This window comes from Heterocephalus glaber, unplaced genomic scaffold (assembly GCF_053883595.1).
Source record: "Heterocephalus glaber isolate CG9 unplaced genomic scaffold, H.glaber_assembly_v1.0 deba00001442, whole genome shotgun sequence".
NCBI classification, from domain to species: Eukaryota; Metazoa; Chordata; class Mammalia; order Rodentia; family Bathyergidae; genus Heterocephalus; species Heterocephalus glaber.
This window is the reverse complement of record NW_028258296.1, coordinates 32,522,569-32,546,311: the sequence shown is the minus strand read 5'-3', so window position 1 is coordinate 32,546,311 and position 23,743 is coordinate 32,522,569. Positions and strand designations below refer to the sequence as shown.

At 36.6% G+C, this 23,743-nt stretch overlaps 1 protein-coding gene across 7 annotated transcripts in view; it reads left to right on the top strand.

The window, feature by feature from the left end:
* Dpyd (dihydropyrimidine dehydrogenase) overlaps positions 1-23,743 on the top strand; it is a 901,729-nt gene that overhangs the window by 547,899 nt on the left and 330,087 nt on the right. For 5 of the 7 annotated variants that reach the window (XM_087212683.1, XM_087212681.1, XM_087212677.1 and 2 more), the window contains one exon: positions 857-940. The exons of the other annotated variants lie outside the window; for them this stretch is intronic. In XM_087212683.1, coding sequence (XP_087068809.1) covers positions 857-940 — 84 coding nt within the window. The remainder of the gene's footprint in view (positions 1-856; positions 941-23,743) is intronic. 7 annotated transcript variants of the gene reach the window in all.

Genomic DNA, 23,743 nt, shown 5'->3' with positions numbered 1-23,743 from the left:
GGCAGGTGTAACACCAGTGAGCTACATCCCAGCTCAATTATTAAAGTTTTTGACATAGTACTTTGCAGAGATTCTGAGATTCTCAAAGAACTATAAACTCTTTTGTTCATTTTGACATAACTCATTTGTTTACTGTGGAATTAACGATTTAAACAAGGATTCCTGTTTGGTCATTAAAGTCAGACAAAACTATCAGTGATCCATATTTCTTAGCATGGACTGTTTTTAAATGTGATAAAAATGGTTTTCAGTTAAAAACATTTTTAATAGCACCAGGGATTTAGCTCCATGGTTCCTGTGCCTGCCTTGCAAGTGGAAGGTCCCGAGTTCAATCTCCGGTATCAAAAAGAAATTTTTTTAATTTACTCATTTATTCTAGCTAAACTACTACATTTTTATGCATGCCTCCTCCCCATATCAGTTATGCAGAATTAGTAAGATTTGTTTCTATAAAAATAGAGCTGTTTAGGAAAAAATAAATGTAGTGTCAAATAGATCTAAGTTAAAATCTCAACTGTGTCACTTAACACTGAGGCTTGCCATTCATTCACCTCTTAGGTTTCAGATCTCTTCTCTGTCAAATAAGCATAATAATACAAGGATTGTGAGAATTAGAGATAACAAATATTAAGCATAGAGAACAATGAGCAGTACCATTTAAGCATTCAGTAAGTGTTTTATTGTTATTATACATACCTTAATTTGATAAAGTTAGAATGTACCCCACAGATAGCTGTAATATGGAAAACTGAATCATTAAAATTTAACAGATATAACCTTAGTTATCAGAGGTAAAAGCATATTGATTTACAAATAAAGTTTTACTCTTTCTTCATTTTCCTTCCCTGTCTTAAAGGCTTCTGGAGCAGATGCCCTGGAGTTAAATTTGTCATGTCCACATGGGATGGGAGAAAGAGGAATGGGCCTGGCTTGTGGCCAGGTAAGGACTTCCACAGCTGCCACTGTGTGTATCAGGTGACATAACAGGTCCCTGCGTGGATCATCACTATACTTTAGGCGAGATGCCTGGGTCAGATGACTGGCTTGAAACGTCCAGGTCTGCATTGTTTAAATATTTAGTGCTTAAAAAGTGGAAAATGAGGGAGGCTGAAATTACAGCAACTGTTTAGTTTTATTGAGGAAAATATCACATTATGTGCTTGACAGAAAGTAATATCATAACAAATAGTTTTTAAAAGCGCTGAAGCAGAATTAGCTGATTTCAGATGCAATGTTCTTTATTCATTCCTGATGCTGAACCAGTTTCCCTGGGGCAATATACTGTATGAAATGTATTGTTCCTAGTGATTTTGTAGTAAATGGGGCACAGCACAAATTGCATTTTACATTTTTTAGCATATGATCATTATTCCCTAACTGTGTTTGGGGAGCTGCAAAAAGATTTGATCCTATTTTTATTTTGGGGTATAATGAATGGAACCTTCATGCTAAAATACTTTCAAAAACTTAATGAATATAATGTTAATTAATGTGTTAATATAGAGAGAATGCTGTATCTTTATGTAACTAAATGCAATATTGTATGTTAAAAAGCAGTATAAAATCTTAATACTAAAAAGGTGGGTGTTTGCATCTAGTTTCATCTTTAAGCCCAGAGGGAAATGGTATGAATTAAATAATGTGAAATCTTTTAATTTCTGACAGACCTTTGGTTCCTAGAAAGTTTATATTTATGTTCATGTTTGGTCCAGAGATTTTTACGTAGTAGGGGTTCAACTTCTTTTTTTTCCTTTATCTAATGTGACTGAATTTTTTTGAATTAAACTTAGAAGCTCTTAATATTATAGGGCAAAAATTTTTTTTTATTCAAATGAATGTGGATTGTTATTTTCATATTAGCATTCAGAGAGATTTTTAACACACTTTGTAAATATTTAATTAGCACTCAGAATAGATTTGTGACCTAGAAAGAAATCATTCTTATGAGACAGGAGGAGAGAAGACACTGGTCCAGTATTTTTCAAGTATGTCTTGTGTCCCATTCATAAAGAAGTTACAGAGAAGTAAGTACGGTAGTAGAACCATGACTCAGAATGAACTAGTAGGGGCAAAGTAGAATTATATCTCATACAGTAGTCATTGAGTCAAGATGTGCAGCAGGATTAATGAGGCAGCTCAAGGAGGAAGGCTCACTCCTAGGAGGAGGCCAATAGTACGCTCTGCCCACCTCCAGAAAAGGTTGTCCCTTTCACAGTCCACAACTTGGGACCCAGCTAATGTCAATCACATGCAGAAAAACTGCTAGGAAGAATTTGAATCTATTCACTAATTTTTTAAGGAAGGATGCATTTTAATATTTATCCTTTGTCATAAATATGATAATTATACTGAAAATATTGCTTAAGTTCCAGCCAAGTTTATTTTTAAGGCTTTGCTCTATGAGTACAAATGCACTTATCCAGTTGTGAAATATCTTAGGTACATCCTCTCTTGAGAGTTAGTTAGCTATGGAAATTTTTTCCCAGGCCTTGTGTGAATGAGAATGCTAAATGCTAAAATTCTATAGTTACCAATAGCTTTAAGATTTCTCAAACTCGGGCCGGGGATTTAGCTCAGTGGTTTTGCCGCCTGCTGCGCAAGCACAAGGACCCATGTCCGATCCCTGGTACCAAAAAAAAAAAAAAGATTTCTCAAACTCTTGGAAAACGTTTACTTTCCAAACCATGATATCTTGGCTGCAGCAAACTTGGGAACAATTCCATTTCACTTATTTGTTATAATCCCTTGAAAACCAAAAGCAATTCTTTTAGCCAAGTTTAAAACTTGTTGTTGAATCATGTTCTCTTGTAATTATAAAATTGAAAAATAAAATTAATTCTGATCGATTTTGTTCCAACATGTTTTAAATGATTATTCTGCCCCAGGATATATAAATGTGCAGGTTTTAAATGAAAGGAAGAGCACAAGTGCTGTTTAAAAATGATTTCTTATAACTGACTTTTTGAAGTGACCACAAGCACTATCTGGTGCTTATTTGCCTTTATCTCTGCTTCTTTTCACTCTTCTCTACCTCTTATTTCCAGTGCTTATTCCTCTCCCTGAGTTCCAAAGTGTTGAACACTTGGTATTTGGAGTGATGCTGAAATTGTGTTCAGGGGTGGGAAACTGAAGAGCTATTCCAAACAGATGTGCCTTCCATTGGTTGAATATTCCTATGTGCCAAGCGTAAAGCTCTCTGCAACCTCAGAGCCTGATAAATGCTTGGTGCATGAATGAGACATTGACATTACTTCAATGGCTAGAGCATTTACCTACAAGACATTTTCTTCTCTAAACGCTTCTTTTCTTCCTCTTTCACCTTATTTTTCTTACAATATTTAATAAGAGAATACTCCCTTTGTACCTAAGACATTGTGCCTGTATATAATCAGTATAAATTATGTCTATAAATAATAAATGACTAAAATTATAAAATTTATGAAGAAAACTATCTCAGTGACATATAAACATTGCACTTTTTTATGAAATTTGTAAAGATAAAGGAAATCTAGAGCTGATCTTAATAATTTAAAAGTCATGTTTTCCACAAAGTGAAACTTCATAAAAAAAAACTTAAATACTTTCAGCAGTCCTCAGTGTTTAAATGTATTCTTATTTTGTATTCATTCCATCAACTGTCACCTTGATCAAACCACTACTGTCCTGAAGCATGCATTTTCTTATCTAAAATTTGAAATTTTTACGAGATGATCTCTAAATTCCCTTCCAGCTTTTAATATTTGTGAATGTTAACATAATAAGTAGTTGGCCTAACTGCTTTAAAGTAAGACACAGAATCATTTTATGTTGCTCTTTTTAAAAACACTTTCCCTACCCTACATAAAGTCAGTATTTTACAGTAATCACCTTCTGTGAGGGATACATTTTAAGACTCCTACGGGGTTCCTGAAACCAGTACTAAGTTATATATATATATATGTGTGTGTGTGTGTGTGTGTGTGTGTGTGTGTGTGTGATATATGTGTATATATATATATATGGCAGTATATACGTATATACATATGCCTATGATAAAGTTTGATTCCTTCATTAGGTACTGAAACAGATCAATAACACCTAGTAATACAGTAGAACAACTATAATAATATTCAGTAATAATAATTGTTTAAATGTATTTCTAGAGCCTTTTATTTAATATGTTTGAATCACAGTTGGTTGCAAGTAACTGAAACTACAAAAAGTGATATCACACTATTGTCCTTATGCGATTTTTTATTATTTCTATACCGACTGATACTGCTCATTTTTTGGTATATTTTATTTCTTTTATAAGTGAATATCTAAGTAGCAGTTGTTTTAAAAAGGCTATAATTAGCTAAATAGTAATATGGTACTTAAAGTGACTAAATTAAAACCTTCAGTTCTTTCTACATGAGCCTACTCTTCCATTTTATTTAATGGTATCCCCAATAACTTTGAAACTCAAGTAAAGGTGAAAATGTTTTGTTTGTGTTCACTTCAGAGGGTTATTATATTACAAATAAAAAAAAATACTACTCATCTTCTCACAGTCCTCTCCAGTAGGTTGTTTTAATCCCAAATCTCATCTTTTGCAAAACAGAGGCCAGTGTGTTTCCCAGGTCAAAAACCTGGCCAAGGGCCATCACAGCCTGCAAGCTAATTAGCATGTTAGACTGACTGTAGGAAGGGCACCTAGAACCATTCTCAATAATAGATATTACAATAGCAGCATTTAATAGGATTATTATTAAATGAAAATTAAGTGGAGATTAGTCCACTCTGATGTCTTGGAGTTGTAAATTCCTACTTCTCTAAATATATAATAACATAAGCAAACCTGAACCTACTATTTAACTTCTGTCTTCTGGGAATAAGATAGTGTTATGGTTTGTGCCTAGATGTCCCACCAAAGCCTCATGTGGTCATAGGTAGGGTTGTTTTTGTTTTTGTTTTCAGAAGTGGCTGGATCTAGAGTGTGCCATGCTGGGTTTAAGGATGTGTGATTACTAAATCAGTCCACTGATTGGTTTGGCACCTGCCCTCAGCTCGGTAGCCAAATAATATTAAAGGCACAGAAAGAAGCTGCTAAAGTCACTTGGACTTGCTGCTTTCTGCCTTCTGCCTGCCCTGCTTTGCCATGGACTGTTTCTTCTCTGCAATGCCCCTCTCCCATGCCACCCTGCTTTGGAGCTAGCCAGCTATGGACTAAAACCTCTAAGAACTATGAGCCAAATAAACCTTTCCTCCTTTAATTTTGGATAGTGGGTGTTTTGTGTCAGCAATGAGAAGAGTAACTAAGACAGAATTTGAAACCACAAAGGTGTGGTTGTTGCTGTAATTATATCTGACCATGTGTTTTGGGAGACTTTGGGACTGGCTTGTGGGAAGAGTTTGGAAAGGTTCAGAGATGCCAGCTGAAAAAGCACCCCTGGAATGCCTGAGCATATACTTGATGGGAGATTGTGGTCAGATCTCAGAAGACCAGAATGCTGCTAGAATGTTGCCAGTAAAGGCCAGGCTCAAAAGGTTTCTGCTGGGAAGGACTGTATTGGCTGTTGGACTCTAGAACATGTGTGTTATACCTTGGAAGAAAGTTTGTCTGCTTTTTGCTCTTGTCCAGAGAATTTACCTGAGACTGAGATTAAGGGCAGCAAACTAATTAATTTTGCAGAAGAAATTTCAAGGCAGTCTATGTTGGGGCAGTGGCGTGGCTACTCTTTGGGGGTTTTAGCCAGATTCATGTTGAGAATCAAGAGCAAAGAGCCCACCAGAATGGTTTAAAACATGGTGAGTTTGGCCAGAAAAGAAGCAACAGTAAAACAGTGAACTGCCAAGATAGAGCAGAGGTGATCTTGATTGCTGAGAAGGAAGAGGACAATAGAAAAAATGGCCTGAGGGCATCACAGGCTAGAGAGAAAGAAGCCTGCCTACTGCTCCACTTGGCAGCAGACCTTGGCATCATTCACATTGTGCTGGTTTTAGGTGCATGCAGAATGCAAGAGTTGTAGAGTCAGGAAGGCTTCCATCCAGATTTCAGAAGAAAGCCTGGGAACCAGGTAGTGTGCTCCTGAGAGGGCAGTGTGTGAAGCTGTGAGTGTGAAGCTGAAGATTCAGTGAAGACCTCAGAAGTTTGGAGAAGTTAGGAACTTGGATTATCTGAGGAAAACTGCAAGGAATCAGCCCAAAAGGCTGAGAAAGCTACAATCACCAGCAGTGCCATAGGGGCAGAGCCAACCAAGCCCTTTGGAGTTCACAACTTGCCAAGGATTGCCTCCAATGATGGACATGGAAATATAGGACTTATATGGCCCTGCTGGATTTTGAACTTGCTTTTGTCCCATTCCTTTGTACTTCCCTATTTTTACCTTTTGGAATGGTCGTGTCTGTCTTGTGCCATTGAATTATGGAAGTGTTTAGCTATTTTTTCATTTGTACAGGGGCTTCCAACTAAGAGTTTGCCTTAAATCTCAGAGGAGACTTTTTTTTTTTTTTTTGGTACCAAGGATTGAACTCGGGAGACTTTGGATTTAGACTTTTCAGCAATGCCGAAACTATTAGGACTTTGGCAACTCTTGGAGATGAACTAAATGTCTTTTGCATAAAGGAATGTGCATGTGTCTTTGGGGTGTCAGGGCTAGAATGTTATGGCTTGTGTCTAAATGTCCCCCAAAGCCTCATGTGGCCATAGGTGGGGCTTTACAGAAGTGGCTGGATCTAAGTATGTGATGCTGAAATTGAAGGTGAGTGATTACTAAATCAGTTCACTGATTGCCTTGGCACCCACTTTAAACCTAGTAGCCTAGATAGAATATAAAAGGGACAGAAAGAAGCTGCTAAGGTCACTTGGACTTGCAGCTCACTGCCTTCTACTTGCCCTGCTTTACCATGGACTTGTTTATCCTCTGCAATACCTTTCCCTCTTCCTACATATAACTCCTTTTACTATTTTGAGTGAAGTCTCTTTCATTCTTTTAAAATTCTACTGAAGGTTTTTTTTGTTTTTGTTTTTGTTTTTACTTTTTAAAGCATGTTTCCTAAATTATTTTTCATACAAGGTGTTTACTTTCTTTCCTTGAGATGAAGATGTGGCCTGGGGGAGCACAGACTTGTAGAAATGGGAGGAGCCTTAAAGATTCTCCTGTTCAAACCCCTATGTACAGGATAAGAACTGGGAACCTGGAAGGGCCTGATCTGCCTTTACCTAAAGTTACCAATTAGCAAGGCCATAGCTTCAGTGCCTTTATCACAGACTTCTGCCTGGTGCTCTCTCCACTGTTTCCTGCTGTGTTATTTGGCTGTATCTAAATCTTCACTCAAACAGAAAATTCAGCACAATGTGCTGTCCTGTGTACTCCTGACTCTGGACCTTTTTGCATACCTTCTTTGCAATTTGCTTTCCTGGCACTAAGACACAATACCAAAGACCCACAATTTAAAGGAGGGAAGGTATAATTTAGTTTACAGTTTGGGGGATATTCATGGCATGGCCGAGTAAAGCTGCTTAGTCATGAAGGCTGGAGAGCAGACCAAGGGAACAGAACCACAGCACAGAGCTGAGGAACCAGAGAGAGAACCCAAAGCCACGCCTCCATGACCCACCCAGACACAACCAGAGGTGTGTTCTGCCAATCCCATGGGCAGATCCCAAAGCTAATCAAGAGAAAACTCCTCCCTAACTGCCACACTATTATTCCTTCTTGGAATTCATGCCCTTTGAATGAAAATTATCAACATGACATAGACCAACTGAAATTATTCAGATGTCTCCTTTAAATGAGGTCTAATTCATGAACTGGGTTCATCTTATCAACCAAACTATCAAGGAGAAAGGAAGAATTTAAGTGAAAGCATTCAAAGCTGGAAACTACATCCATGTTCTAAATCATTACCAATGAATTTGAATTTCTTTGCCTAATACTTTTAAGAGACTACAATGGTGTCATTCCCCTGGCCCTGGTAATATTCCTGTTGTTCAGTGGTTTACATGCCTTTGTTGTAAGTGGGATTGCTAAGTGGTTCAGAATTATTTCAGTAGATATTTTTTGGATAGAAAGTTCCAGAATGATAGTACTAAAGAGAGGGAAGACTGCTCTGGCTTCCCAAGCAAAGCAAGGCCTGACCAAAGATGGTGAAGCCTTGGTTACTGTCTGCTTCATCTTGTGACCTCATAAGCCCTTTCCCTTAGTTTATAATTTCTAAACTCTGGAGTATTCAACTCAATCTCAGCATTAGTTTTGTCATTAGGAAGACATGTATTGTTCTGCTTTCATGATGATTTAACTAAGCAAGAAGGGAAAGCTTTAAAAGTGTTGAATCTTATAATGTTCAGGATCTTAAATGATTATTACTACAAATAAGATCACCCAAAAGGATACTTTGTTGTTTCCTACATATTTTCTGTGTCCAAACTTAATCTGCACAGACTGTATGTTTATTAAAAAAATTTAAAAGGAAAAAGAGGAAGGTTTTTTTTCTGTTTCAGCATGCCAACATTTTTTCATAAGGCATTAACCACAAATTATTACTCTTACCCTTGCCAGAGCACAGGCGTCTGTCACCAGGAAGAGAATCCAAAATTAAGTGTGAAGACTATATTGCCCCAGATGTGCTAGAATTTCCCCTGGGAAATAAAGCCTTCCTCCTGCAGCTGGGTTAACAGACCCTCTATTGCATATACAGTACACTGTCCAGGGAGAGATGACCACAGCCTGCTTGAATCAGGTCCCTCTTAGATGTCTGAAGAGGGGACAATATAAAAATACCTCTTTTAAAGACAAAATAACTGGTTATAGTATTTCCTGTATTTTTCAAACAGTTGAAACTCAGGAACTCAGCATTGCGAGAAATCCCAAAGGTTAGAGAAAGAATGTAAGAGCCCCACCAGTAGTAAAATATAGCAAATTGAAGCCACAGTGGCCTCTCTGGCCTCTCTGGGGAGATGAAAAGTAAACATCACATTTGAGCTTGATTTGCTTTTAAATACTGGCCATGTATCAGGTGAAACCTTTTCTGATTCAGGTTTTGGATTGCTCTCATTTTTTCTGACTTCAGCCCTCGTAAGACATGCCTGTGGGAAAGCGCCACACCATTGTGCATTCGGCGTCAGGGATGCTCCAGTCAGCATGGGTGCATGGAGGTTAGGGTGAGACAGCCGAAGCTTGAGTTCCATATGTTGACTAGATAAATGTGGAATAGACTCAGTTGGCCTCAATGTACTGAGTCCCTGAGACTGCATTCACAGGTTTGGAAATTACTGCACTGTGAAATAGCACAGTTCCTTGATGAAATGGGAGAATGGGGCTGCATGGTTTAAGCTTCTGCAAAGGTGCATACAATCTGATGTTAACAATATACACTGGATTAATTCTGTTCTCTTTTATCCTCCTTGTGACATTATAATGTTTGAAGTGCTTTACAATAAATTATCTACTTGTTTATGACAAAATATTTGGACTCAAAAAGAAATATTTGCTTTTAATTCTCTTGGGAAAATACCCAACGGGAATAGCTGGGTCAAATGGGACCTCTAGTCCTAGTTCTTTGAGGTATCTCCATGTTTATTTCCACAGTGGTTGCACCAGTCTACACTCCCACCAGCAATGGAGAAGGGTTCCTTTTTCTCCACAACCTTGCCAGCATTTGCTATTGGTTGATTTCTTTATAGCAGTTATTCTTTCTGGAGTAAGGTGGAATCTCAGTGTTGTTTCTATTTGCATCTCTCAAATGACCAGTGATGATGAACATTTTTTCATATGTTTATTTGCTGTTTCTACTTCTTCGTCTGAGAAATGTTCAGATGCCCATGGATTGGGTCTTTAAATTTTGGAGGTCTGATTTTTGTAAGTTTTTCATATATTCTAGGTAGTAGACCTTTGTCTGAGGAACAGCTAGTAAAAATTTTTCCCACATTGTGGATTGTCTCTTCCCTTTGTTGGTGGTTTCTCTTGCAGTGCAGAAGCTTTTTAATAAGATGAAATCCCAGTTGTTGATTCTTTGTGCCAGTTCTCGTGTGACTGAGGTTTTGTTCATGAAATATTGTCCTATACCAATGTCTTTAAGAGTTCTACCTAACCACAGCAATATATGTGCATCCATGTTTATAGCGGCACACTTTGTAATAGCTCAAGCTTGGAAACAGCCCAATTGCCCATCAACTGGAGACTGCATAAAGAAGTTGTGGGGTTTTTGTTTTTGTTTTCTAAAATGGAGTACTACTCAGCCATAAAGAATGAAAAACTAGAGGCATTTATAACTAAATGGATGCACATTGAGGCCATACTCTTAAGTGAAATAAATAGGATACACATGTGTAAATACCAAATAGTTTCTCTGTTGTGAGAAACTGAAAGATTAAATCAGGATCAAAATGTGTAATTGATAATATGAAATAGGAAGAACAGATCCAAAGGGGAAGGGGAAGAAGGAGGGGTAGGGGAAAGGAAAAAAGGGAAAGGAATAAATATGAGAAAAGGAAAAAATGGAAACAAAGTCTTTGTAAATAGGGAGGGGAGGAAGGGTTGAAGGGAAGGCAGGGGAGTAAGGAAAAAAATAAGAACCAAGATATATTATATAAAGGTACAAATTCCCAGTGATGAATGTCATTATATTGTATACCTAAAATGTACCAATAAACGTAATGAAAAAAAAGAAATATTTGCTTAATACTATGTTATATTGCCCAACTTTTTATTTGATTTTAATTCTCAGACATTTCCATAGACATGGTTGCTTGCATAAATAGATAACTACAGGAGATCTGTAAGAGGCATTTCTTTAACTGCCAATATTTTGCCTAAAGCTGATTCTCTGCAAGTTTTTCAATTTTAGTCATTAATATTAGTTAATGATATAAAAATGATTCCATCTTCTAAAAATTAGATATTTTCAGTAGGAAGCAACACCATTTAAATAAAACTAAAATAATTATACTAGGTCAGAGTGAATGTTTTTGTGTGGCCAACAAAAAGCTATCGTATGGTCATATGAAAAATGATGTAAAGTCTTAAATAGGCATGTTTCCTGCTGTACGGATATAGGGAAAACAACTCAATGTATATTTTAACTTAATGTGGTTTTATTATACTTACCATTTGTTTTATTCCAGAAACAAGCAGCAAAAGCATTTAAAGTGCTTTCAGTAATACTTCTCAAATGGTAATTGTTAGTGTCACAGTGAGTTTGAGAAGTATAACAGAATTCTTTATAAGACTGTTTACTCTAGCATAATAAACCAAAAATTGTCATTTGTCTAAGGAGAGAGAGAAGAAAAGGGAGAGAGAGAGAGAGAGAGAGAGAGAGAGAGAGAGAGAGAAGATGGTGGAGAGGCTTCCATTTTAGTTACAATATCATGAAGAGTTCAGATAACATGATGTCATATGAGAGTAGCACGTATCAGCATGGCAAAGTAAAGAGGTGAGAAACTAAGATTACGAACATGAATATTAGCAGCATAGTGGAGGGTCTAGTCATGGGATCCAACTAGTAAGGAGTTTTGGAATAGCCAGAAGACAAGCCTAAGTCATGCTTTAAAAGTTACAAAGGACTGCACAGTAAAGGCAATTTCATATTAGGCTAAAAGAGCAATCCCAGAATAGAAAACTAGGTAAGCATGCAGTGGCTGACAGTAAAAGCAGCAGAGTTCAAGATAAGAGACAATAAGGAAATAATGAGCAAAACAATGAAGGGAAGATGTAAGAGGTACAAAATTCAAGAAGATCTTGAAATTAACGTGCTTCTAACTCAGACAAATGTTTTTACACTCTTCCTGCTGGGGTAGACCAGGCCTTATTCTGCAGTCAGTTAGAGGTTTGCAGCTTGAGGCAGGTGGCTTATATCAGGGAGGACGCAACATGTATTTGTTTGACTAGAGAGAACATTGGGCCCAAGCAAAAAAAAAGTCTAGAAAAATAGATTTGTTAAAATCATCATATGTTAACAATTTAGAAATATTCATTGAAGATTAATTGAAGATTGACAGATATTTTGTTTTTTCAATCATTGTTGGGCAACCACTTTCTCAGAAAACCATTATAACCACCACCACTACTCGCAAATAAACATGAAGTCATCTTTTGGGGAATCACAAATTTTCCACAAACATGAAGTCAGTTTTGACACTAATTAGATTGCAGAAAGCTTAATAACAATCACAGTTTGTAGCTAACTTTTTGTTCTCTCATCAAAAAACTCTATTAAATATAACATGAATAATAAATCTGTATACTCTACAAAAGTGTTATCTTTAAAGATAAATCAATTTAAATTTTGAATTACAATTTTAGAGCCTTTGAGATGGCATAAACTTTGTGTTATTTAGTATTTGATTTTTCTGAGATTGATACCTTGAATGTTTACCCTTCCCTATGTGTTGCTACTGTGTGTATTCATTGCTAAAAATCTCCACAGAATAGATTGTAGATTGCATTACTTTAAGGTGTGTTCATGACATCAGAAAAAGACGTAGTTTTTTTCCTAATTTATAAAATGTCTAACCCTCTATCAAATGAACAGAAATCCCCATTGCCAGTTTTCATTTGCCAACTTTTTCTTCCTATAACTATACCAGAAACTGTCTGATAACATATTAATCTGGCCACTTCTGTTTCTCTTTTTGTGACTATGTTTGATATAATACGGAAGAGCTTGTTATATGAAGAAACAATAGTATCCATTCATTTCTAGTGTCTGTTTTCTGTTCTTCTTCCCTCTGTTCAATCTTGATTCTGCTCTTACTTTCCATTTCTTAGGTCCAAACTCTTAAACAACAGCTCTTCTATTTACGAGAAATAAGTTCTAGAGATCTCATAAGTACTATTTACCTATGAATTTGCAAATACTATATTCATTCATTAAATAAATAGAGGATCTACCAAAGATTGTGAAATGATGAGTATATAATGATAATCAAACATACACATATTCTTTGTTCTCATGAAACTTTCTGTTTAGTATAGTAGATACACATTGGTAAAATAACCTCATAAACTAGAGGCTAACAGATAATAACTGTGAATTACTTGTCCATCAGTTGCTGATGGTTCTTGAAGAGCATATATTGTGAAGTTTCTGTCCTACATGGAAGGGTCAAGAAAGGATTATTTGAGGAAGTGATCTTTGAGCTTTTATGATTGCAATTTTGTCTCTGTAAAATAGTTTGGATGGGTTATAGCATTGCAGACAGTAGAAACAGGATGGGCAAAGCCTTATGGTTTAAAAAAACTATGTTCTACAGTGAAGAATGGCCTTCTTAGAGCAGAAGATAACACTAGAGAAGAAAGCTATGTTCTACAATAAAGAAAAAACTACGTTCTACAATAAAGAATGACCTTCTTAGATAAGAAGATGACACTAGAGAAGAAAGCATAAGCCATGTTAAGCACTTTGATCTTATCCAACTGCAGTAGAAAGCTATTTAAAGATTGGTGTGTGTGTGTGTGTGTTTGTGCATAGGCCTATAGTGGGTTGTGTGGTGATTATGGTGAGAATATGAGGTTTTCATTTTGAGACAATGGAATAAAGAAGCCTGAGAACCTTGACAATACTGGCTATGAATGCCTTGTAGTTGTTCAGGTTAGAAATAATGGTGGTTTGTTACTTAGATTAAGATTAGAAAAACCTGTGGAGACACAATAGACATGCTAAACATAAGGAGTTGATTCAACATTTGAGAATAGATTGGATATGGCCTTTATGGAAAAACAAATGACAAGATAATTCTTGGCTTGTTCAGATGGAAAAATTCTGGTATCATAAACTAAAGTAGGTATGTTAGCTGATATAACTGTTGGAAAAGTTTAGAGTTAACTCCAAGATTACCTAAATCTATGAAAACAGATATCTCCCAGACTCACACTCTACATTTTAATAAGCTTTTTTTGTCACTGTGACAAAATACCTCAGATAAACGACTTAGAGGAAGAAAGATTTGTTTGAACCCACAGTTTCAGGGATTTCAGTCCATGGTCAGCTGGCTCCATTTTTTTTTAGACAGCAGAAGGGCAAAGCAGAGAAAAGCTGATCACATAATGGCAGACAGAAAGAAGAGCTAGAGGAGAGAGAGAAAGAAACAGAGACAGAGACAGAGAGAGACTTTGCCAGAGCACACCTCTAATAACATATATTCTTCAATTAACTCTGTTTCCTCACGTTTCTACCACCTCTCAATAATGCTATCAAATTTTAAATCTATCATTAGTTTAATCCATTGATTAGTCAGAACCCTTATGATCCAGTCACTTCCCCACAGCCCCAGCTCTTAGCACCCTCACACTGGGAACAATATGTGGGATGTGGGGCTTGGGTGGACATTTTAGATCTAAATCATAAGGCAGGTTTTCTCACCTTAGCTCCATGACATGGTGAGTGAGTTTTAATTATTTTTTATTCATCCAGTGATCTAGCCTCAGACAAATCCATGACTCCCAATTGCAAATTGCAAGGGGATCTTTACCTTCCCATCCCTGGACCACTCATTGACATCTGTGATTCTGGAATTTTTGGTATATTCTTCCCTACCTTTCCAACAGAGCTCAGATTAGAAACTGTCTTGCAAAGAAGTCATTCTTATTTAAATAATAATAAACCCATAGCTAATATAATACTCGGTGGTGAAGATATGAAACCTTTCCCTCTGTGATCTGAAACAAGACAAGGACATTTTCCCTTTCAACCTCTATGCAAAATAGTATTGGCAGTAATTACCAAAACAATGAGATGAGAGAAAAAAAATCAAATGAATCTAATCCAAATAGAAAAAATAGTTGAATTGTCACAGTTTACAGACAATATGGATATATATATATATGTATATAAAACCAAAATATTCCACAAAAACCCCCTGCTATGTCTAACCCAAAAAGTGTGGTATCAAAATCAGCACATAAAAATCAGTAGATATTCCCTACACTAACAGCAAGATATCAAAAAAACAAAAAACAAGAGAATGTCTATTTAAAATAGCTACAGAAAATTTGAAATAAGAATGCATGTAGCCAAGGAGATGAAAGATTTGTATACTGGAGACTGTAAAAGACTGATAGAAAAAACTGAAGAAGGCACATACAAATGAAAAGACACCTATGTTTATGGATTAGAAGAATGAATGATATTGAAATATTGAAATACTCATATCATGCAAAGTGATGTACAGGATCTACTGTTATCAAACAACACTACAAAGCAATGGTAATTAAAACTTCCTGATATTGGTGTAAAAATAGACTGGTTGACCAATCCAAGAGAGAGGAAAGCTCAGAAATTAGCTCCAGCATATGTCCATTGCTTATTCTCAAAGGTGCTAAGAATATACACAGGGAAAAAGAGTAAGTGCCAGTGGCTAAGTTTAGTTGAAAAAATAAAAGTTAAGAATGAAAGAGAAACTGGCTCTGCAGAATGAGCTTGGGCCCAGTAAAAGAGGAAAAAGCAAGATAGAAGAATACCCTGGAGAAAGCAGCATAAACTATTATGAGGAAAGCCATGATAGTAAGCTCTTCTGTGTCCTTTTATACTGTCCAAATCCAGAGGAAACCCAGAAGAACTTCTACATCCCAGTCCTGAGAGGTGGTGCTAAGATCCAATGCCCCAGGCTGATGTCAGGTCTAGACCATCCTATTGAAAACCTGCTGAAGTTCTCTGGAACTGTTATCTTTATTCCTCAAATAGGATTTAAAGATGTAATGTGGCACATTAAATTTCTTACTAACAGTACACAAAGGGAATATGTTATTATTAAATTCAGAAGTAAAAATGATGAGAAAAGCCATTCCACAGGACCAAATATCACTAGATATTCTAATTGCAGTACAAGGTGGAACATATGCCATTATAAAAAGAGAATTTTGTATACATTCCTGATAATTCTGCAGTGTCCCCTTCATTGCATGATCTATGTTCACAAATCAATGCAATGTCAGATGCTGTGATAAGCTTTAATGACTGGCTGACATCCTGGTCCCTGGAATAACCTGGTGGGAAAAGTCCTCATTTTTATGGCTATAATACTGGACATTGGGATTATTGTCTGTTGCATGATTCATTGTTGTTATGGGCTAATGTCTCCTACATCATTGCTCTCTCTTGCAAACTATCAAAAGATGATGGTTCTTTAAAAGATAGAATGATATATTCCTATGACATCTTCGGATCAGTTAGGATGAGAATTTTTGTCCCTGGCTAGGCAGGGTCAATGCCCTTTCTCAGCCCAAAGCATTTACTAAAGTTGGACCAGTGACCTTCTGCACACCCTTAGGAATAAGGGACAAAAGCCTCAGAGTGAGGAAATGAGGTAGAACAGAAGAACTAAAACTAGGTAGAGAGGAGACAAGAAAATCTTAATTTTAAAAGTTTATACTTTAAAGAAAAACTGCAGCTTTGGAACATAAACCCACTTTATTTACTTTTTTCCTTCTCCCAAAACATCAAAACTTGGCAACTCCTTTTCATCTATAAATGTTCTGCCCATTGTCCTTTTTTTTTTTTTTTTTGGTATGGGGATCAACTCAGGTCCTTGCCCTTGCTCAGCAGGCAGCAAAACCACTGAGCTAAATCCCCAGCCCTGCCCATTCCCTTTTTACTTGCAAATGGACCTTTTTCACCCATGAATGCACCAATTTTTTTGCATTTTCCATATGAATTGACCATTGTCTCAGGATGGGTGGGCCATCTTCTCCCACCAATTAGACTAGAAAAAGACTATAGATTATCAAAAAAAATCAGTATCACTTTAATACAACCATGTGATTACAGCTCTGCATAGGAATCCACCTCATATTTCAGATGGCATTGCTCCACCTATCCTAAGTATGTTTTATTTTTGTTCCCAACAAAGGGGTACTAGTTGAATGTGTTGTCCCCCTTTTTGTATTTAGCCAAGCTTTTGATTTAACACTGTGACTCATCTTTTAATTAAGTTTATTGGTATGTTTTAGGTATACAATATGACATTCATCATTGGGAATTTGTACCTTTACATGATATATCTTGGTTCTCATTTTTTTCCCATTCCCCTACCCTCCCTTCAACCCTTCCACCCCTCCCTATTTACAAAAACTTTGTTTCCATTTTTTTTCCTTTTCCTTCTTTCCTTTCCCCTACCCCTCCCACTTCCCCTTCCCCTTTGGACCTTTTCTTCCAATTTCACATTATCAGTTACACATTTTGATCCTTATTTACATTTTCACTTTCTCACATCAGAGAAACTAATTGGTATTGAGGCATGTGTGTCCTATTTATTTCACTTAAGAGTATGGCCTCAATATGCATCCATTTAGCTATAAATGTCTCTAGTTTCTTTTCCTTTATGTCTGAGTAGTAATCTATTTTATTAAAAAAAAAAAAAAAAACCCCAACAAAACACATCCTCTTTGTCCAGTCTCCACAGTTAGTGGGCAACTGGGCTATTTCCAAGTTTTAGCTATTACAAACTGCCGCTATGAACATAGGTGGACATATATTGCTGTGGTATGATTCCTTTAATTCTTTTGGGAAGATACCCAGCAGGGGAATAACTGGCTCAAATGGGGCCTCTAATCCTAGATTTTTGAGTTATCTCCATAAATATTTCCACACTGGTTGCACCTGTCTGCACTCCCACCAACAATAGAGAAGGGTTCCTCTTTCCCCACAGTCCCACTAGCGTTTGTTATTCCTTGATTTCATGATAGCAGCCATTCTTTCTGGGGTGAAGTGGAATCTCAGCGTTATAATTTGCATCTCTCCAATCACCAGTTGATGTTGAACATTTTTTCAGAGGTTTATTTGCTGTTTCTACTTCATCGGAGAACTATCTGTTCATTGCAGATGTCCATTTTTGGATTGGTTCTTTAAACTTGGGAGGTCTGATTTTTTAAGATCTTTATATATTCTACATAGTAGACTTTTGTCTGAGGAACAGCTGGTGAAAACTTTTTTCCCATTTTGTGGGTTGTCTCTTCACTCTGTTGGTGGTTTGTCTTGTAGTGCGCAACTTTTTTAGTAAGAAGAGAACCCACTTCTTGATTCTTTGTGCTAGTTCACATGCGATTGAGGTTTTGTTCATGAAATCTTTTCCTATACCATTGTCTTCAAGAGTTCTACCTAATTTCTCTTCTGGCTGGTTTAGGGTTTCTATTTTAATATTTAGATCTTTGATCCACTTTGATTTTAGTTTAGTGCACAGTGAGTAATATAGGTCTAGTTTTAATCTTTGGCAAGTTGAAACCCAATTTTTCCAGCACCATTTATTAAAGAGGCTATCTTTCCTCCAGTGAGGGTGTTTGGCTCCTTTGTCAAAGAAGAGGGGACTCAACTTGTAGGGAGTTGTTTCTGCATCTTCCAATCTATTCCACTGATCCTCGGTCTGTTTTCTTGTCAGTACTATGCTGGGGTTTTTTGTTTTTTGTTTTTTGGGGGGGTTACTGGAGATCAAACTTGGGACCTTGTGCTTGAGAGGCAGGCAGCGGAACCATGGACCTAAATCCCTGGCCCCCCATACTGTTTTTATCACAGTAGCTTTATAGTATAGTTTCAAGTTGGGGATTGTGCTACCTCCTACCTTGTCTTTGTTGCCTAGAATTGCTTTTGCTATTCTAGGTCTCTTCTGGTTCCAAATGAATTCTTGGATTGTTTTCTCAAGGTCTATGAAGTATGGTGTTGGAATTTCAATTGGAATTGCATTGAATCTATATAGCAGTTTTGGAAGTACGGCCATTTTCATTATATTGGTTCTTCTTATCCAGGAGCAAAGGATGTCTTTCCATTTTCTGATATCATCTTCAATCTATCTTTTCAGAGTGCCATAGTTTTCAGAGAAGAGGTCTTTGATTTCTTTTGTTAGGTTGATTCCTAGGTATTTCAGGTTTTTGGATGCTATTGTGAAAGGAATTGTTTGCCGTATTTCTCTCTCAGTGAGCTGTTGTTCATGTAGAAAAAAGCTATTGATTTTTGTGTGTTTACCTTGTATCTAGCTACTATACTGAATTTGGTTATTAAGTCTAGAAGACTTTTGGTGGAGTTCTTGGGGTCCTCTATATAGAGTATCATGACATCTGCAAATAATGACAATTTGACTTTTTTGTTTCCTATCTTTATTCCTTTTATTTCTTTCTCTTGTCTAATTGCCGTGGCTAATGTTTCCAAAACTATATTGAACAGGAGTGGTGATAGTAGACATCCATGTATTGTTCCTGAGATTAGTGTGAAGGATTTCAGCTTTTGACCATTTAATATGATGTTGGCTCTTGGATTTTCATAGATGGCTTTTATCAGATTGAGGTAGAAATGGTCTTTTCCAATTTTTTGTAGGGTTTCTATCATTAATTGGTGTTGGATTTTATTGAATGCTTTTTCTACATCTATTGAGATGATCATATGGTTTTTGTCCTTGGCTCTTTTAATATAGTGTATTACATTTATTGATTTGCATATGTTAATTCATCCCTGCATGCCTGGGATGAATCCCACTTGGTCAGGGTATATGATCTTCTTGATAATCTTCTGCATTCTGTTTGCCAGTATCTTATTAAGGATTTTTGCATCCGTGTTTATTAGTGAGATTGGCCTATAGGTCTCTTTTTCGGTTGGGTCTTTCTCTGCTTTGGGGTTCAAGGCAATGCTTGCTTCTAGGAATGAATTTGGTAATATTGCTTCCCTTTCAATTTCACTGACGAGTTTAAACAGTAGTGGCAATAGTTCTTCTCTAAATGTCTTGTAGAATTAAGCACTGAAGCCATCAGGACCTGGGGCTTTCTTCATTGGTAAGTTTTTAATTACATTTTCAATTTCCTTGATTGTTATTGGTTTGTTTAGAATTTTTATATCTTCTTAAATTTTGGTAATTCGTATGTATGTAGAAATCTGTCCATTTCTTCTGTTTTCAATCTTATTGTCATATAGGTTCTCAAAGTAGGTATTTGATGATCCTCTGGATTTCTGCTGGGTCTGTTGTAATTTCACCCTTTTCATTCCTTTTTGCATGGATTTAGGCATTTTCTTTCCTTTTTTTGATAAGGTTGGCTATGGATTTGTCAATATTGTGTATTCTTTCAAAGAACCAACTCTTTGCTTTGCTGATTTTTTGTATCATTCTTTGAGTTTCCATTACATTGATTTCTGCTCTGATCTTTATAATTTCCTCCCTTGTATAAACTTTGGGTTTGTCTTGCTCTTCTTTTCCTAGGACCTTGAAGTTCAGCATTAGGTTGCTTATTTCAGCTCTCTCTGTTTTCCTAATATGAGTATTCACTGCTTTGAATTTGCCTTGTAAGACTGGTTTCGTTGTGTCCCATAGATTCCAATATGTTGTATTGGGATTGTCTTTTAATTGTAGAAACTGTTTGATTTCTTCTTTAATTTCCTTTTTGACCCCTTGGTTTTTCAGGAGTGTGTTGTTTAATTTCCATGTTTTTGAGAAATACTAGTGGTTTCTTTTGATATTGGTCTTCAATTTCATCTCAGTATTATCTGATAATATACAGGGGATAACATCAGTTTCTTTGCATTTACTTAAACATGTTCTATGAGATAGCATATGATCTATTTTGGAGAATGACCTGTGTTTAGCTGAAAAACACATGCATTCTGATTTTGGGGGTGGAACGCTCTGTAAGCATCTGTTAAGTCCCTCTGTTCAAGAGTTTGGTTAAATTCTAGTATTTCATTGTTTATTTTTTGTCTAGTTGATCTATCCATATGTGACAGTGGGGTATTGAGGTTCCCCAGTACTATTGTATTAGTGCTTATTTAGTTTTGCATGTCCATTAATATTTATTTTATATAGTTGGGTGTACTAGTATTTGGTGCATATATATTTATGATTGTCATCTCTTCCTCTTGGATTGTTCCGTTTACAAGGTTGTAGTGGCCCTCTTTGTCACTCTTAATTAGTGTCGGTTACTTCACTCCAGGCTCTTCTTGACTTGAGGGTTTGTGTTGAGAAGTCTGCTGTGATTTTGATGGGCTTTCCTTTTTATGTGATTTGTTTCTTTTCTCTGACTACTTATAGAATTTTGATATTCTGTTGGGTTTCTGGAATCTTGACTATTACATGCCTAGGTGTAGATATTTTATGATCCTGGCTAGTTGGAGTCCTGTGTGCCTCACTTATCTCTTATCACTTTTCTGTATGTCAAATTCTTCTCCCTTGCTTGGGAAATTTTTTGCCATAACTTCTGAATAGTTTCTTATATATTTTGTTTCTTCATTGATTCTGATGAGTCTTATGTTATTCTTTCCCTCATCTAGCAGCTGCTGGACTGATTTCTCATGGTCCCTTGCTATTTTTACGGAATCTTTCTTTTCCTGGTCACTAATCTCAATCCTGTCTTCTGTATCTGATATTCTGTCCTCACATTGGCTCATTCTGCTGCATAAACTTTCAATGGATTTTTTAATCTCCTGGATATCTGTTTGAGCACTTAGTGATGGTATCTGGGTGGGCCTCTGGCTGGTACCTGCACACCTGTGCAGCTGTTTTCCAGGTGGGCCTTTGGCTGGGAACTGTGTGCCCCAGCTCCTGGTGTCTGGACTGGGCCCTGGCTGGGGACTGAGCACCTGTGCTGCTAAGGTGGAGGCAGGTTTCTGGCTGGGGTGTGCACTACCAAGATGCTGGTGTCTGAGTGGACTTGTGGCTGGGGCCTGTGTACCTGGAGAGCTGTTTTCTGGCAGGCCTTTGGCTCAGTTGATTTCTTCATTCCAGCCATTCTTTCTGGAGTGAGGTAGAATCTCAGCATTGTTTTCATTTCCATCTATCAAATGACCAGTGATGTTGAACATTTTTTCATATGTTTATTTTCTATTTCTACTTCTTTGAGAAATGTCTGTTCATTTCAGATGCCCATTTTTGGATTGGTCTTTAAATTTGGGAGGTCTGATTTTTGTAAGTTCTTCATATATTCTAGGTATTATTCCTTTGCCTGAGGAACAGCTAGTAAAAATTTACTCTATAATTTTGGTTATACTTTCCCTTTGAGTGTTACAGAGCAAGACAAGGTGAGACCTGTGTTAATAAAATTTAGTCTCTCTTTCTGTATATTAAGGTTAGTTCAGGCTCCTCAGGCATGACTTTTGGGACCATGGACAGAGCCTATGAGCTCTTTTAGTTTTTCCCCTGCCAGATATGTCATCTGCCAGGTTAGGTCAACAGTCTTTGCTAGATTACATGGCTTTCCTTGGAAGCATTGGAACATTTTCCTCTTTAGTGACCCTCCTTCTAGCATAGTGCACACTGGTGGACTTTTCCCCAGTGGGATCCATCAATCTCCCCAGGCAGGGAGGTTGGGTGATTCTCTGGAGTTATAGGATTCTACTGAGAGGTAAGGTCCCTTCATGTTCTGGATCCTTGTTGATGTTGGAGGGCCAGGACGAAAGTACTGTCTAGCTTTAAAGCCCAGATACTTTTCTAACTTTGGTCTCCAAAGCTTTTTTGTTGAATACCCAAAAGGTCAGTTACAAAAATTAAAAAGAAAAAAAACCACTTTGTTCTGTATCAATTGGATTTGAATAAATGAGCATTTTGTTATTATACAAATGAAATAAACTTGTATATTGGGTAATAAGTTCATGCACAGTCAATAACACTGTTTCTTAAATTTATAGGACTGCTAAAGATATCCTTTAATTATTGTCCATACAATTACACCACATAAACCTGTTAAAGGACTCTAAGTTTTACCTTAGGAGGTATATTTTTGGGATGGTGGCAATGAAAATAGGGTGTCATGATACAAGTGCATACCAAAATAAAATATAGAAAGGCTTTTCATTTAAATGAAAATTGAGATTACTCAGTCAGCTTCTGCTCTGTTTAAGGCATTTTGCTAGGTACTTATATACATGAGACTGCAGTCACTTCTCAGTCAAGTTTGAGCTGTAAGATAGAACATTCTCCACATTACAAATAAAGAACCTAAAGTCAGAGTGATTTACCACCTTATGAATCCCCAGAAATTATTCTGATTCTGGCACATGGTGGTGTTTAACAAATAAATTTTATACAGAGTAGTGAATGAATGAGTGAATGAACAATTGAATGAACTAAACCTTTCACTCAAAATATATTTTGTGCCTTTGAAAATGAGAAGATCCTGATCAGAGATGTTTATGAGAGCTGTTGACTTAGCAAAGCATTCTGTTTTAAATCTGTTTTAAGTGGGAAATTTGTGTTTCAAATCCTTCTTGTTCCTTCTATGACCAAACTCAATACCATATTTTGATTTTTTATCTTTCTCGTCTCAACTATTTTAAAGCTTCCTATTTTCTCTTCTCCATTTCTGAAATTTATTCTAAATATGTTAGTCCAGCAGTATGTACTACTGTACTTAAGAATGCATATTATTCACAAGTTCTTGTGGCCTGGATAGAAGAATATTTGATTTTCAGACATTTGTCTTTGGAATTCAATGATTATGTTTATTTAAGAACATTTTTTAAGATTTTGCAATAGGAGTTTGTGTAATGAAAGACATCAAAATGGGAGGTTGTGACTTCTTCCCACAAACCTTTTATGTTATATAAACAAAATCTGTACCCTGGGAAAAGATACAAAAGAGAAAATGCACTGTTCAGCCTGGCCTCTGATGGGATTACCAGATGCAATTTTCAGCCATCTCCATGCCCACTATGAAGTGGCAGAGCATTTCTGTCTATAAATGATCTTGATGGCCTCTCACAATAGCTAACACGTTTTTCCTATTGACCAGGCTCTGACCCAAGGACTAATTCATTTAATCCTCATAACAACTCTGTGATTTACTTACTATTATAGTCCCATGTTACAGCTGGGAGAACT